The 17,962-nt window shown below is 39.6% G+C and overlaps 1 protein-coding gene across 1 annotated transcript; it reads right to left on the bottom strand.

Annotated features, from left to right (window-relative positions):
* Positions 1 to 2,405: 2,405 nt before the first annotated feature.
* Positions 2,406 to 17,653, bottom strand: LOC139396187 (acetylserotonin O-methyltransferase-like). Its single transcript, XM_071143323.1, has 15 exons — positions 17,586 to 17,653; positions 16,428 to 16,536; positions 16,050 to 16,181; positions 15,872 to 15,919; positions 15,714 to 15,778; positions 15,555 to 15,619; positions 15,266 to 15,374; positions 14,424 to 14,712; positions 14,008 to 14,241; positions 12,105 to 12,273; positions 11,789 to 11,970; positions 10,829 to 10,961; positions 10,470 to 10,610; positions 4,652 to 4,774; positions 2,406 to 3,802 (listed from the first exon to the last, which is right to left on the bottom strand). Exons 1-15 carry the CDS (start codon positions 17,648 to 17,650, stop codon positions 3,597 to 3,599), a joined length of 2,070 nt encoding a protein of 689 aa, XP_070999424.1. The 5' UTR covers positions 17,651 to 17,653; the 3' UTR covers positions 2,406 to 3,596.
* Between the last annotated feature and the right edge of the window lie 309 nt (positions 17,654 to 17,962).

Here is a 17,962-nt window from a genome sequence, read left to right as displayed (position 1 = left end):
AGCCTGATCAACTCTATACAAAGGTGAGTCACGCTGCATGAGGCAAATGATGGTCACATCTGATACTGATCCTTACATTTTTTGAAGCCATCTGTATTCCCATTCATGTGATATCCATAGAATATGGCCTACTTGATGTATTTCAATTTCAATTGGAACTGTAAAATCTTTAGAATTGTTCCATGTTGCAGCTATATTGTTGTTCAGTGTACATGTATTCAAATATCTGTTTTGATGAAACAAAAAAAAATCCACAGAAACTTTGATTTCACAATTTAAGCAGTATCATGGCTTCCATGAAAGGTTGGTTTCTGCTGCTCTGCATGCATGCGCTCCTAAACCCATGTCCATACAAAAGGTGGATCATGTCCCTCTCCTCCCCTTCAGTCTAGAACAGCATGTTGAGATACTGGAGATTCGTGTAGGTTCCACCCACCATGGTCTCTCTCTGCTATGATCAAAGGTCCAAAACACAAGGCCGTTTTTTAGAGTTTGACTAGGTACTTTATCACTTTATCCAGAAACGAACCCATTCATCGTGCAGGCTTTCCAACTCAACACTTAAATGAAAGTTTCAATCAATAAACCTATCTCATATCAAATCAAATTGTATTGGTCACATACAAGTGTTTAGCAGATGTTATTGCGTGTGTAGCGAAATGCTTGCATTTCTAGCTCCGACAGTGCAGCAATATCTAACAATTTCACATATACCCAATACACACAAAAAAGTAAAGGAATGGAATTAAGAATATATAAATATATGGATTAGCAATGTCAGAGCAGCATAGACTAAGATACAGTATATACATATATGAGTAATGCAAAATATGTAAACATTATTAAAGTGACTAGTATTCCATTTATTAAAGTGGCCAGTGATTTCGGGTCTATGTAGATAGGCAGCAGCCTCTAATGTGCTAGTGATGGCTATTTAACAGTCTGATGGCCTTGAGATAGAAGCTGTTTTTTAGCCTCTCGGTCCCATCTTTGATGCACCTGTAATGACCTCACCTTCTGGATGATAGCGGTGTGAACAGGCAGTGGCTGGGGTGGTCCTTGATCTTTTTGGCCATCCTGTGACATCGGGTGCTCTAGAAGGTAGGCAGTTTACCCCAGGTGATGCGTTGGGCAGACCGCACCACCCTCTGGAAAGCCCTGCAGTTGCGGGCAGTGCAGTTGCCATACCTGGCAGTGATACAGCCCGACAGGATACTCTGAATTGTGCATCTGCAAAAGTTTGTGAGGGTTTTTAAGGTACCAAGATAAAAAAAATCAGCCTCCTGAGGTGGAAGAGGCGCTATTGCGCCTTCTTCACCATACTGTCTGTGTGAACCATTTCAGTTTGTCAGTGATGTGTATGCTGAGGAACTTCAAGCTTTCAAACCTACCACTGTTGTCATCTGCAAATTGATTATTGAGTTAGAGGCGTGCGTGGCAACACAGTCATGAGTGAACAGGGAGTACAGCAGTGGGACTGAGCACACACAGGGCCCCAGTATTGAGGCTCAATGAAGTGGAAGTGTTGTTTTCTACCTCACCACCTGGGGGCAGCCCGTCAGGAAGTCAATAACCAGTTACACAGGGCAGGGTTCAGACCCAGGGCCTCGAGCTTAATGACTTTGGAGGTGTTAAATGCTGAGCTATAGTCAATGAACAGCATTCTTATACAGGTATTCCTCTTGTCCAGATGAGATGGGGCAATGTGCAGTGTGACGGTGATTGCATCGTCTGTGGATCTATTGGGGTGGTAAGCAAATCGAAGTGGGTTTAGGGTGACAGGTAAGGTGGAGGTGATATGATCCTTGACTAGTCTCTCAAAGCACTTCATGATGACAGAAGTGAGTTCTAGGGGGCGATAGTCATTTAGTTCAGTTACCTTTGCTTTCTTGGGTACAGGAACAATGGTGGCCATCTTGTAGCACGTGGGGACAGCAGACTGTGATAGGGAGAGATTGAATATGTCCTTAAACACACTAGCCAGCTGGTCTGCCCATGCTGTGAGGATGTGGCTAGGGGTGCCGCCTGGGCCGGTAGCCTTGCGAAGGTTAACACGCTTAAATGTCTTTACGTCGGTCACGGAGGAGAGTCCAGTCCTTGGTAGCGGGCCGCGTTGGTGGCACTGGGTGAAGGAGTTTAGCTTGTCTTAGCTCATCTTAGTTTAATCAGGTGTGAGTGCTGGGCTGGAGTAAAATCCTGCAAACCATAGCTTTCTGAGACCAGGATTAGGTGATCACTGCTCTACACAGTTGCATTAACATTTAATGAAATGTTAATATTACAACATTGTTATTCAAAACACGGGGACAAATCAGATTTCAGACAAGCCCCGCAAAAGCAGAAATACTGCAAACACATGGTTACAAATAGTGTACACAGAAGAGAGAAAAAAAACAACAGCTGAATTATTTCAGACAAAATATTTATTTCATTATTGAAACAATTCAGACAAGAAGATTGTCAAACGGCAAACAACAAAGTGTTGTGGTGGTCTCAAAAGTCTCACGTTGGGAAAGCGGTCAGTTAATTATTGTTGGTTGTCTTTGCGGTCATCAGCTGTCATGACAGTTTTATGCTACCAGCTCTCACAGTCTCAGAATTAGAAGTTCATCCATGTTTCTCAAACGTCAAATTTAGAAGTTGTTCCAACTTTTTGAAGTGATTAAGGTCAAGTTTAGGTATTAACTCTGAATTGTTATGGTTAAGTTCAGGCATTATCTCCAAATGGTTAAGGTTCGGGATAGGCTTACGCTCATCCATCATCCCCAACACCCTTAGTACAGCGTTTCCCAAACTCGGTCCTCGGGACAGCAGATTAAAATGATCAAAGCTTGATGATTAGTTTATTATTTGAGTCAGCTGTGTAGTGCTAGGGCAAAACTTGGTCCCGAGGACCGAGTTGGGGAAACCCTGGCCTACCAAAACCTACTGTTGCCACCAGTGGCCGGTTTCCACATCATCTCCCTGCGTCCTCAGAAATGGACGGACATCGAATACTGACTTATATCACAGGTGACCTGGCTGGCTTAATGACAGAGACTTCAAGGATTACTGTGAGATCAAAGTCAGCTGCATAGACATACATCTATAGACTGATAGAGTCTATATTGCAGTGTTTGAAAGAAATGCCTTCAATGTGGTCCATTGAAATTCACAACATTGTGGTCCATTTTTATAATGAATTAAAAGTCAAATTAAACTGTCTTGGTCATTGTGGGGAACAGTAACATGTCTCACAGCCAAGGGACGTGGCGGCTCCGTAGTCACAGAATCTATCATCCAAAATAAACCCCTAGCCCCATTTCCACAACATTTCCTGACCCCTTTGAAGATCAACATGAAATGGATAGGCAAAAGTAATATGGAGTGAGGCCCTGTTTGAACAGTTCTAAAAAGAGTCCTTCCTTCCTACCTTTCTTGAAGTAATCGTTGATCTGACATGACAGGATGGCTGTAAGCAGTTTGCGATCAGTGAACCTTTAGTATTTAAACAGGGCCTCAGTGTCTATTGGTTGGGGCAAGAGCTTGATTCTAGACTGGGGAGGCATTTCATTGATTTATATTCTTTATTGGTTTCAAGGTTGTTTGTCTCCAAGTCACTCAGTGACACACAGGATGGCATCCAGGAGGTTGTGTGTGTGTTTGACTTGTGCTGCGGTGAAGCCGTGGCTCTTCAGTAGGAGACTGTATTCGGAGGCGCTCCTTTGTCTCCCCTCGGTCATACTGAGGGCCTGAAGTAGGCCTCTGCTCGGCCCCTTCCTGTCCTCATCCAAAAAGATCTCACTCACCAGCACGCAGCAGCCTGGGACGGAGATGGCGTACACAGGATGTATGCATACATATTTAACGTTGTGTATACAATCAGTATTTACATTAGCATGTGAAAGTCACATTCATAATATGCAATAAAGGCATTTTGAACTACGATACACAAATTGGACTAGTCAATTGGTCGTTTTTTTAATAAGGCAATAATGTAGTATTTCTTAAAAAGCAGAAACAGTCAGGTACCTAGGCTAGTCAATGATGTGTGCCCTCTGCTTTTCACTTTTGATTTGAAGAGTTTAACATGCAACTTGCACACTGTTAAAACACTACGCTGTTATAACCTTGTGGTTCATTCCGTTTAGGCTTGAGCCAACTCCTCTGTGTTCATTCAAGTTCATTAGAACTAATTTAATCTGCCTAATAAACTTTTGCTTTTTGCACACTTTGGTGGGGGCAACATAACAGAACAAATCATCGCGTGACTCAAAGTTTACTTTGACATGATGGTTGTTATTACCAATGTTTGCGTATATGAAAGCATTTACAACGCAAATGTCACGATCTATTTCACCGACTAAAATGTCAACACTAGGACATTTTACCGAAAGATTTTCAGTTTTTATCAAGCCTGTCGTGAGTTTTTTTTATGGATCAGGTAATTCATCCACATAAAATTGTTGGATGGAAATGTTCATTCTGTTGCTAAATGTATGAGTAATGTATGGCATGACAACAACAGATGAGTTGGCTTTGGCACATACAGCATGGGACCAGGCTAAGCACAAGTGATACACAAAAAAATGTCTAGCCAATGTGTGAATCATTATCCTTATCAGGGTCAGAAATCGGAATCCAAAAATAATATATTGTTTTTCACTCTTACCAGGATTGCATGCTTTCGCAATTTTACTCAGCAAAATGTGTACTTTCTCATCCGACCAGTCGTGGAGAATTCTTGCCAATATGTATACGTCTGCCTTGGGAAGCTCATCTTTGAAGAAATCTCCTGTTCAGACATTAAAAAGAAAAAACATTAATTACATTTTACATGTACCCTGACAGAAAACAAATTCATGATCAAAATGGCACTTATTGCTAAATGTTTTTTTGTTAAAACATTTTTATTATGAACACAACAAATACAAAAAAACAGAAATATACAAACAAGAGTACATAAACCTAACAGACATGTATTACATATCAAGATTCATTTTCAATATGTTAAATACTTTTATGGTGCGTATTGCTTTTTACATTTACTGATCATTTCAAAATAATATTTCAATTCTATCTTAAATAATGTGAAAAGTGGTTTGTTCTCTGCCCACTTCATTTTATGGACAAAGAATCTTCCATGAAAGATAAACAAATGAACACTAAAAGTTGAATCAGGGTCCATATCATTTGATTCAAAATAAAACATAATATCAGAGTCTTTCAAATTAACATTAATAGTTGTTTCTTATAAAATAAAATCTTCTGACATAAGAGCAGTCCCAAAATAAATGGTCAAGAGTCTCTGGGTCACAATCACAAAATACACATTTGTTATCAATAGCTATTTTAAATCAGTGTATAATAAAGGTCTTTACAGGGTAGATTCTATGAATGAGTTTGTATGATATTTCTTTCACCTTATTAGATATACAATATTTACCAGATAACAACTAAACTTTTTTCCAGTTCACTTATCTGAAGGCTGCATTCCAGTACATTTTAGCAGAGGGAATAGTAACATATTGACATAGTTTCCTTATATACCTGTTATTACATTTATAGTTTAAAATGTAAATTCCTTCTAGTTGTATTGAGGCTACAAAATCCTCAACAGTTGCACTTGGAGTACTGTTATATTCTCCTAAAAGAAGAATAGCACCTTTAGGGACAGCTCTAACAACAATTTGATACTCCTCAGGCGTGAATGTAACATTGTGTGTTCTAATAAATTCTGGATAATCATATAGTTGTCCATCATTATTCAATAATTGTTTAACCCAAATAATGTTGTCAAACCAGTTCTGGAAAAACAAAGACTTGCTTTGTATTTTATGTCTTTATTATTCCAGATTGTTTACCTATGAGGGGAAAAATTGTGTTTGTACATGAGGTTCCAAGTTAGAAGTACTTGTTTATGAAAGTTTGTAAGCTTAATAGGGATTTTACCCGTATCAAAGTTGCATATTTGAGTAAGAATTCTAGACCAACAATTTGTTGGAATATTAAATTAGGGATGATATTCCAGATGCAATCCTTATTTCTTAAATAGTTTTGTATCCATTTAATCTTAAATATTATATTAGAGGTTTTAAAATCTAGAGCATTCAACCCTCCCTCACCTTGGGTGCTACATATTACCGCTTTTCTTAAATAATGAGGTTTATTCCACCATATGAAGTTAAATAATTTAGTATCAACCATTTTAGTTACTGACAGAGCAACATCCAAGGCAAGGGAGGTATAAACTAATCTGGACAGACCTTCAGATTGTGATAAAAGTACACGTCCAGATAAAGAAAGATCTCTTAATAACCAGGAGTTAAATCTCTTTCCAATTTTCTCTACAATAGGAGAGAAATTTAAGTTGGCCCTTTCTTTCTGATCTTTGCTAACTGTAATACCAAGATAAATGATCACATCTTTTACAGGGATATTACATACTGAGTTTAAGTCACATATTTTCAACGCAAATAATTCACATTTCCTAATATTCAGAGATAAACCTGATACATGTGTGAAGGCATTAATACACTCAATAGCTTTCTTGACTTCATTATGATCTTTCAAAAAAAAAATGGTGGTGTCGTCAGCCAATTGTGAACATTCTATCTCTTTGTCTTGTACCTGAATACCCCTAAAACTATCCTTATTTATATGAAGTGCCATAACATGTGTGACCAATAAAAATAAGAAAGGAGAAATTGGTGATCCTTGTTTAATTCCACGTCTAACGTCGAATCTTTGGGAAGTTCCATGGGATAATTTAACAGAGCTGTTACTATTATTGTAAAGTGTCTTAATTATACATACATACATATATACACATATATAATAATAATATTGACCAAAGCCAAAAAATCTAAGAGTCTCAAAAATAAAATAATGTTCAACTGTATCAAATGCCTTGTAAAAGTCTACAAATAAAAATAAATCTATCTTCCATAATGTGCTCATTGTAGTCTTTCAAGTCCAATATTATTACATGTACGTCTGCCCTTCATAAAAATAGACTGGGTATCGTCAATGATTTGGTCAAGACCTTTTTTTAAGTCTTTCTGCAAAGATGGATGTAAGTATCTTTCCATCATTGTTCATTAATGTGATTGGTCTCCAATTTTCTAACATCATAGAATCTTTGTTTGGTTTGGGTATTACAGAAATTAGGCCCTGTGTCATAAAAACAGGCAGGACCCCTAAATCAATTGCCCCCTTAAAAACATTAAATATAAATTCCTCCTGAAAATATTTATAGAATTCACTGATAATGCCATCATTCGCTGGAGAGTTGTTCTCTTTTAACTTGCCGATACATTTTTTTATTTCATTAATATAAATAATTTCATCACAAGACTTTTGGAAGTCTTCATCTATGAATGTTGCAGTCTTTGACAGAGTCTAGAAAGGCAGATATGTCACTAGTAGGACAGGCATTACTGGTATAAAGGTTACCATAGAATTCTGAAACATATTTTGAAATATCTTTGGGGTTTTCATTTTCTTTGCCATCTATATTGAGCTTATGAATAGATGTAAATTCAGAATTCTTTCTTTCTAAATTGTAAAAGTATTTTGTATTTTTTTCACCTTCCTCCAACCATCTCTTTCTTGATCTTACAAATGCCCCTTTTGCGTTCTCTTCATACAGTCGGTCCATTTCTAGTTGTAAAGAGAATAACTGACCCTTTCCCTCTTCATCAAGGTCTTCCATAGAGATTAGAGAAAGGATTAGAGAAAGTTTATCTTCCCTCAATCTTTTAAGTTCAGCAATTTGTTTACCTCTCTTCATGGCTGTTTGTCTTATTTCATACTTCATTAATTCCCAATATTTCCCATAAGACTTAAATAGTTGGGCTTTCCTCCAATTGTCTTGTATAATATCTTTGGCATCCATCTTGAAATTATCATCTTCCACCAGTCTGCTATTGAGTTTTCAATAACTCCGATTCAGTTTAACTTCAGATCCATTCATATTTAAAGATAAGAATATAACTTTATGATCAGTAAGAATTGATGGTTCAATTGACACCTTGACTACAGAATTATCTAATGAATTAGAAATCAACCAGAAGTCAATTCTTGACCGTCTGGACATGTCCTTGTTACTCCAAGTGAATTCCTTTTTATCAGGATATTTAGATCTCCAAATATCTACTAATCCAAGACCAAGACGGCGGTTATTAAACTCAGGATTAACTATGCTGGATCTGTTAGGAGGGGGATATCTGTCATTAGATACAGAATTAAAATCTCCACCTAAGACAATTTTGATATCCTGAAATAAGGTCATTGGTAGTAAGACTCACCACTCTGGACGTTGGTTAAATTTCAAAGATATTTCAAAATATGTTTCAAAATTCTATGGTAACCTCTATACCAGTAATGCCTGTCCTACTAGTGACATATCTGCCTTTCTAGACTCTGTCAAAGACTGTGCAAAATTCATAGATGAAGACATCCAAAAGTCTTGTGATAAAATTATTTATATTAATGAAATAAAAAAAATGTATCGGCAAGTTAAAAGAGAACAAATCTCCAGAAAATGATGGCATTTCGTTGGGTATTAATTTCTTTTTCAAATTCTTGAAATAATATCCTGTTGTTTTGTTTGTTGTTGGATGCATAAATATTCCCTAATAAAAACATTTCAAAGTTGAAATTTACCCAACGTCCAGAGTGGTGAGTCTTAATACTGATGACCTTCCCTTTAAATGCACCTCTTAAAATTGCTACACCCACAGAGTGGTTGTTGCCATATGATAACTAGATATGGTTACCTCATTGATTTAAAAAAAAAAAATAGATCGGAAGAACAAGCATGAGTCTCTTGTAAAAAGTAAAAGTCTGCATTAAACCATTTGCAAAACAGGAAAATAGCCTTACGCTTGAGTAAATTTTGAATACCCCTGACATTAATAGAACAAAGAGATAAAGACAAACTTCAACCAACAACCTTGTTATGCTAATATAAGCTTTTCCTAAGGATATGTAACTCAAAAGGATTTCCATCCCATTATTTAACCTCTCCATCAAAAAACAAATATTGGTCATAAAGTTACCAAAGTATTCTTACTCCCACAAGGGGGAGACATTGTGTAGATTTTACAATAAGCGGTTATTCACCTATAGTTAGTGTTTAGCTTACCAGTTCTCAGGTCTCATTCAAGTGTTTGTGTACATTTTTATAATAAAAGGCTGCTTTTCACCTGGTAATCAGTTTTTTGACCTGACAGTTCTGTCCGAGTTAGACTCTGGCTCTCACTCAAATGTTCTGATTTGGCCGCATTTCTTTCCCATCGATGATCACTCTTGCACTCTGCCTTTCGAGCTGCAGCCACCATCGGCCATAGTTTCTCTCTTGTCACTTTGTCCGCTGAGGTCAGATCCTCCATGAACCTCAATGTTTGCTTGATGAGGAATTCACAATTCTTTGCTCGCCTCCAAAGAAGATCCCGTGTAGATCTGTTGGTGAACCGGATGGTCGTCCTCAGTCTCTTGTCTTGATCCTTAAGTCTTCCCAAACGATGGACGATGTCTACATTTTCCTGAAGTTTGGCTTTTGATTCAGGAATGACAGCTCCACAGATGTCAACAACTCTGCATTTGATGTCCTCACCTGCCTGCTCTGGAATTCCATGGAGCCTCAGGTTCCACCTGCGCTGGTATCTCTCCGCCTCATTCACCTTTTGCTCGAGTTCAGCCACCTTCTTTTCCTTTTCCTGGCAGATAACTTCCACTTTCTTCATGTCACTTTTGAGGGTTTTCACTTCTCCAAAGAAAGTCAACAGATTTTTTAATGGCCTCAATTTTCATCGTATTCTCCCTAACCATGAGCTCCAAGCCATTTGCCCTTTCATCTATCTTTGCTGTCAAAAGCATTACAATATTGTTTTGCATCAAGAAATGACATACCCTCTTGGCCTCATCTTTTTCCCCTGGGGCTTGACTGGAGTGCCGGGGTCGTAAGGTAAAGGCCTGAGCTGGGTACTGGAGGTGCGCAAGTTGTGAGCATTGTTGCTCACCACATTTTCATCACCCATCACTACATTTTCATCACCCATTGCAATATTTACATTCTGAAGAGGAGTACCCAAAATCATACTGAAGAGGAGTACCCAAAATCATACCATCTTTTGTGGTTAATTGTCCATCTGACGATCTTTCCATTTCTTTCCTTTTGGTTCTGGTCGTGGCAGTTTCCATGTACGTTCGACAAGCTAGTTTTTGAGCTAGCTAGCTTATCAGGCTATTGAGTGTTGTTGCAAACTTTGTTTTAGAGGTGAATAACTAGCAGAAAGTAATCAATTACTTTGGTAAACCATATTCATAGAGTTTTATGACCGTAGAAACAATCCAAAACAAATGATCTGCACTGACCACCATCTTGCGCGCCCAACGCTAAATGTTATGCATCGACAGACCACATTACCCATGATGATAACAGTATTCTAAAATCTATTCTACACGCTGTAAGTCATTAAACAAACCTGCTACAAACGATACTCTGTCATCTGCGTCATGTGGCCGGAAGTGACTGCTCATCTCAATGACTTCGGGTAAGTCGAACATGGTCACAGACAACCCCGGGTGTGCTTTGGCAAACTCATACGCCATGGCCCCAGTGCATCCTAGGTGAAGGAAAAAAACACTGATGATTGGTATGGATTGATTCTGATAGGCTACACCCGATTCCCTATTTAAGGGCATACTTCTAGCCAGAGGCTTTCTAATGTAAATCACATTGAAGATAATAACGGAAGGGCCATTTGAGATTTTACTACAATATTGTAGCAACATGTGATGGCCATTTTAAATGGAATTGAGGTTCAGGTTACTATGACCTCACCTCCCAGGTCACAGGCCGTCTTATATTTGGAGAGGTCAAAGGCCGTCGCCACGTCTCTACCAGAAACCTTTGCGATGCTGTGCATGGCCTTCATGAATCGCAGCTTCACTTCATGTCTGCTGTAGTAGGCATCCTATAACAATGAACAACAAAGACGAAAACAAAAACAGTTACCACTCCAATACTCAGTTCTACAGTGAGAAAACAAAACATTAGGAACACTTTCCTAATATTGAGTTGCACCCCCTTTTGCCCTCATAACAGCCTCAATTTGCCAGGGCATGGACTCTACAAGGTGTTGAAAGCATTCCACAGGGATGCTGGCCCATGTTGACTACAATGCTTCCCACCTTTTGGGTGGTGGACCCTTCTTGATACACACAGGAAACTGTTGAGCGTGAAAATCCCAGCAGCGTTACAGTTCTTGACACAAACCGGTGCACCTGGCACATACTACCATACCCCATTCAAAGGCACTTAAATATTTTGTCATGCCCATTCACCATCTGATGGCACACATACACAATCCATGTCTCAATTGTCTCAAGGCTTGAAAATCCTTCTTTAAACTGTCTCCTCCCCTTCATCTACAAGGATGAAGTGGATTCAACAAATGACATCAATAAGTGATCATAGCTTTCACCTGGATTCACCTGGTCAGTCTTGGAAAGAGTAGGTGTTCTTAATGTTTGTATATTAAATTGTTTACTTATAAACAATAATACAAAACCATTCTATCTAGTGTTAACTGGAGAGCTGCATTGACTGTACATTTGAATCCCAGTTTAGTGCCTTCACACCTGATACAACTAATCAACACGTCTCCCACACCTTGACTAGCTGATTCTGCTAAGCTTGAACAAATAGCTGCCGCACTGTGGCTCCCCAGGAACAAGACTGATCTGTTGAATAATTACCAAGGTAACTGGAATGTGACATGAAACTTGAGATTGTTATTACCTGGAAAAGGTTAGAGGTTTTCCCGAAGGCCTTCTCGTGCTGGTTGGTACCCTCCCTCACAGCAGTCTCCAGGTGGGTGAAGAGAGGCCACACCAGTTCGTTACAATGCTGGATGTACCCCTGCAGAGAGAGGGGACCGTCCGACAGCAGGAAATGCCTGGACATCGCTGTGTTTGTGTACTCTAGGGAGAAATTGGCATGTCAGAAGGCATGTCATAAATCACTCCTTGACACACACAGCTTAGACGCCATGAACAATGTCTAGGAAAAAATAAAGAATATGAGGGAGACAATGTGAGAAATTGAGACAGTATACCTTTTCCCGTTCTTTGCAGGAGTCCCAGAGAGACGCAGGCCTCCAGCAGGCGTTCGGTCCCCTTAATAGATGCTTTGATCTCCTGGGCCACATCCTCAGCCTGCAGCTCCCCTGTCTTACTGCTCCTTAACACGTCAAACACACGCAGCTTGGATGCTGTGAACAACACCTAGGATACAAAACAAAGGGAAAACGTTCAATGCGAGACTAGAGAAAGAAGAGGAGTAATAGAAAATTCCAATTCATGTTTTAACCTACCTCAAGCAAAAGTAGTTTGATTAATAAGCCTAAAATTAAACTTCCTGCAACCTCAGCTTGAACATGACTACATGAACAACATAAAACCTAGCTGTATGGGGAATTAAAACACAATAGCAAGGAACTCAATGTTTTGTTATAGTATATACAGTTGAAGACGGAAGTTTACATACACCTTAGCCAAATACATTTAAACTCAGTTTTTCACAATTCCTGACATTTAATCCTAGTAAAAAGTCCTTGTTTTAGGTCAGTTAGGATCACCACTTTATTTTAAGAATGTGAAATGTCAGAATAATAGTAGAGAGAATAATTTATTTCAGCTTTAATGTCTTTCATCACATTCCCAGTCGGCCAGAAGTTTACATACTAATTGGGTGTATTTGGTAGCGTTGCCTTTCAAACGGAGTCAGGTTTGTAGGCCTCCTTGCTCGCACACGCTTTTTCAGGTCTGCCCACAAAGTTTCTATGGGATTGAGGTCAGGGCATTGTGATGGCCACTCCAATATCTTGACTTTGTTGTCCTTACGCCATTTTGCCACAACTTTGGAAGTATGCTTGGGGTCATTGTCCATTTGGAAGACCCATTTGCGACCAAGCTATAACTTCCTGAATGATGTCTTGAAATGTTGCTTAAATATATTCACACAATTATCCTCCCTCATGATGCCATCTATTTTGTGAAGTGCACCAGTCCCTCCTGCAGCAAAGCACCCCCACAACATGATGCTGCCACCCCCGTGCTTCACGGTCGGGATGGTGTTCTTTGGCTTGCAAGCATCCCCCTTTTTCCTCCAAACAAAACAATGGTCATTATGGCCAAACAGTTCTATTTTTGTTTCATCAGACCAGAGGACATGTCTCCAAAAAGTACAATCTTTGACCCCATGTGCAGGTGCAAACCGTAGTCTGGCTTTTTATGGCGGTTTTGGAGCAGTGTCTTCTTCCTTGCTGAGCGGCCTTTCAGGTTATGTCAATATAGGACTCGTTTTACTGTGGATATAGATACTTTTGTACCTGTATCCTCAAGCATCTTCCTTCACAAGGTCCTTTGCTGTTGTTCTGGGACTGATTTACACTTTTCGCACCAAAGTACGTTCATCTCTAGGAGATTGCACTTACTGTATATAGACTTTTTTTGTTTTCTTTTTTTCTACTGTATTATTGACTGTATGTTTTGTTCATTCCATGTGTAACTCTGTTGTTGTATGTGCCGAATTGCTATGCTTTATCTTGGCCAGGTCGCAGTTGCAAATGAGAACTTGTTCTCAACTAGCCTACCTGGTTAAATAAAGGTGAAATAAATAAAATAAATCAAAAAGGAGACAGAAGCTTCTAAAGCCATGACATCATTTTCTGGAATTTTCCAAGCTGTTTAAAGGCACAGTCAACTTAGTGTATGTAAACTTCTGACCCACTGGAATTGTGGTACAGTGAATTATAAGTGAAACAATCTGTTTGTAAACAATTGTTAGAAAAATTACTTGTGTCATGCACAAAGTAGATGTCCTAACCGACTTGCCAAAACTATAGTTTGTTAACAAGAAATTTGTGGAGTGGTTGAAAAACAAGTTTTAATGACTCCAACCTAAGTGTATGTAAACTTCCGACTTCAACTGTAAATACATATCCATCCACAGGATACCTTTGAGGCTTTAAATCCATCCATGAGCTCGATCATCTTGCTCAACTTTTCCTTGCCGTCTTCTGTCTCGTGCTCCCTCACATTCTGCATCTGAATGGTGCCCCTGCTGGTCAAGACTGGTGCTGCAGGGTCGCTGATGCCCTGGGGCTCAGCCTCCCCGTTCGCAGAGCACTTAGACAGGTTGTTGACCAACGTCCAGGGCACCTCTCCACACCCACTCTCCTCCTGTTTCACCTAGATGGATGGATGAATGGGATAAATTATAAATGGATTCAATTCAATTAACTTTATTGTCCATGTAACACATTAAAAACAATTAATTGAAAACACCAACACTGACATATGACAAATGAAGTGTTGTGCAATAATTGCTAAGGGCAAAAGACGTATTTCAATGCATTGACATGTGTACTGACATTATGGGCTGTACTGGCTGAAGGGATGTTTTGTCCTTGGCTGTCCGGAGGGCCGTTATGGGTTGGGCTGCTGGCGGCTGGCTCGGCTGGTGGGACCGTGTCGACAGGGCTGCCTTGGGGGCTGGTCTGGGTGCTGTTGTGTGTCAGACTGCCAGGGGGGCTGAAGATGAGACCCAGCTTCTTGCAGAACTGGTTGAGCGGGAAGCCCACCACATTCAGGAAGTCTCCGTGTACATACTCCACCAGCATACCACCCAGAGCCTGGATACCATAGCCACCAGCCTTGTCCCTGTCACACACACACATACAGAGAGACCCAGATCCATGCATACACAAACAGAGACACAACAAACACACACGTCTCACATAAATTGACAGACAGTGAGACACACAGAGACAGAGAGCGATAGAGAGAGGGGCCACATAGAAAAGACAGGACACCAAGACACAGGGAACGAACACACACACACACACACACACACACACACAGAGGTGACAATCATGTGACGTGTCAGGCAAAACTGTGTCAGAACTGGCCACGGTATACGAGACCACACAGCAGAACATGCTTCTATGATTGAACTAAGGCTCATTGACCCTCACTTGTTTCTTTCAGGCTGAAATTATATAACAAAATCCATACCTTATCTCAATAAAGCGACACAAAATGGACTGGTTGGCTGTATCAAAGTCCACAAAACCATGGGTTCACAAGGTTTGAATTCAGGGAAGTGACCCCAATTGCCTCTGCGAGAGGTGAGGTGAGGTTCTAAACTTAGAAAAATCTATTGGCATTACACCATAGCCAGTAATTCAAACAGAAGAAGAGAGGTGAAACTCACATGGGTTCTCCGCTATTGATGTACTCCCAGAGTAAATCATCAGACAGATCTGCAAACTTCACCTTGGTCTCCTCATAGAAGTCAATAACTTGATAATCAATCTCTTCATCTGGAAAGAACGGGACCTAGTCAGTTGTAAAACTGAATGCATTCAACTGAAATGTGTCTTCCCATTTAACCCAACCCCTCTGAATCAGAGAGGGAACCATTGAAATAAATAAGCATGTACAACTTTAAAGCAGGCAACTTCCCAACCTACCCTTTTACCTATTTTATGTTTAAGGCATACCTTCTTTCTCATGGCAGAGAATGATCGCCACTCCGGTAAAAACACTGTGTTCTTTACCACTCAACCTGTTCAGAAACACAAAACAAAGATAAAATGGGATAACTACGTTTTCCTATTGTTATTATTATTTTTTAAATGTACACAGAATTCTCTCAAAACCTTGAAAGCATTCGGTAGGCATCTTGCTTGTCCACTGGCTTCTCAAGAATCAGTCCATCCACTGTCTGAGAAAAGAAGACAACCAATACAGTGTAAAGGAAATAATAACCACTATGATATGAAGGATCGAAGACATTGATATAGCTGGCTTTGCTTACAACAACAGTGTCTGCTCCGATCACAATGTCTGGAGTTTTCAGGTGTTTCTAGAACAAATTAAGAAACCACAGACATTCAAAAGTATATATTTGTTTCTTCAGTGAGGAAAAAATATCAACAGACAAATATGGTAATGATATTGTAATAATAATAACAATAAGCAAAGGCTTCACTGACAAACGGCATCCTCTTGGCCACCTCCAGGGCCTTCTGCTTGGCAGTCTCCACAGCATACTCATGGGGTGTTTTGAACAGCCTCTTGTCTAACGTTTCCTTGAACCAGGATGGGACAACCTCAAATCGTAAACCCTGTGACATAAATGGAATAACAAGGCATCATCACCATCAGATACTACATGTCATTACTGTACCTTAAAGGCTCAGTTTGATTAGGCTTTAAAAAAAGTTTGCTTTCTTACTCCCTTAACGGAAGTAATCATTGAACTTTCATGACATGGATAGGTGATTGCAAATGTCCAATAATGTAGAAACCTTGCTTTCACTTATTTATCCTATCAAAGCGGAAGAGGGTAAGGAAGGAGGCCTCGGTCTTACCACATTGGTGAGTATCTCCAGCCTCCTTGGAGATGCACTAGCCAGGACTACCAGCTTACCGGTCAGCTTGGAAATGACAGGATTCATCAACACCATGGTGACCTCCTCACTGCGCATACAAGTTAAACATTAGGCTACTAGTTCGTCTCAGTCAGCTGTTTGGTGTCAGATGCCTGTGACTTTGCCTTGAAGTAGGGTACATACCATTTGCGTCACACTTTACTGCCTACATACAATGCACGTATTCAGGTCAATATGCTTTTGTAGGCTACACCTCATTGTTCTCTTGTATCAAAAATACACTGACGTGGAATTTGTGGCAAGGGATCAAAGGGCTATCCTAGAATGAACCTATCCATTGATGCGAAATACCTTTCGCACCTATTGGCAATATTATCTTCTGGCTGGTGTAGCTTTGTTGATAGCCCCGACGATCGTTCTAAACGTTAAAACACATTGCATGCGGTACGGTTTTGGAAACACAAGGAACATACATTTGATACCTTTAGTTTTGATATCAAAACACACCTTTATAGGGTTATGGTTAAGATTCCCACACGACCATTTGTCCATGTTACTGCACTTGTTTACAAAAAAAATACTGCTGCAACTGTGTTAAAACAGTGTACAGTATCTGTATATTTAACATGTGAAATTATTTTATTGCATTTGTGAAATTATGTAGAGCGTTTTATGTTTATAGAAGCATCCCGCAATTAAGTATCCACGTTTAGATTGAGTGTTTTATCTGCCAGAGCCATTTCCCATTTAAAAAGAAAATGTAAGGTCACTGGACAATGAGGTCGGAGTAACGTTAGGCTCCATTTAGTCCTTTATTGGGCAATCCTAGAATATGCCATGAATAGACCGAATTATTATGTTAGAAGTTAGTTGACAACTTAAAAGGGAAAGGTCTGGTTAGTGTTTGTATGGATCAGTGATAATTATTGACATGGAAAAAAGTAACGTTAATGTTACCATGTTGCACATTTCACTGCTTAGCTTGAGAAACTCTTCCTCAGATCATGCAAGTTCAGCTATTCAGTTACGACATCTCAATCCTCAAGAAATGTTTACAACATGCAGCATACAACCTTGGGCAAAGCTGCTTTTAAATTACACTTTGAAATCTTGGACGGCTAAATGAAAAAACATTACCTGCAGATCTTCCATGCGAATGAATTCCTTGTTGCGCTTACAAGAGACAACGCATGCGCAAGCATAGCGGAAGTAGAATCGAGAGATTCAGCCAATCCTATGACATCTTTTTGCGTGTCATCATAAAACGTAACAGAGGGCGTACATCAAGTAAGAGTAGAATGAATGGAGTTCAATGGAGATTCATGGCAATCACCCCTCATTGCACAAACAATGCGTCAGAATATGGATTATATAATTTATCTTTCTAAAACATTGTGCTGTCTTTGTCGGCTTGTAATGCTTTATTAATAGAACAGCTACGCACCTATGTTGAGCACCATAATGCCAGTATGCATAGCCCATGAGGCATTACAATGTACTCATCATGAAGAGTG

The sequence above is a fragment of the Oncorhynchus clarkii genome, chromosome 3 (assembly GCF_045791955.1).
Source record: "Oncorhynchus clarkii lewisi isolate Uvic-CL-2024 chromosome 3, UVic_Ocla_1.0, whole genome shotgun sequence".
Taxonomy (NCBI): domain Eukaryota; kingdom Metazoa; phylum Chordata; class Actinopteri; order Salmoniformes; family Salmonidae; genus Oncorhynchus; species Oncorhynchus clarkii.
Note: the sequence above shows the minus strand (reverse complement) of the source record. Positions and strands in the feature narration are given on the sequence as shown.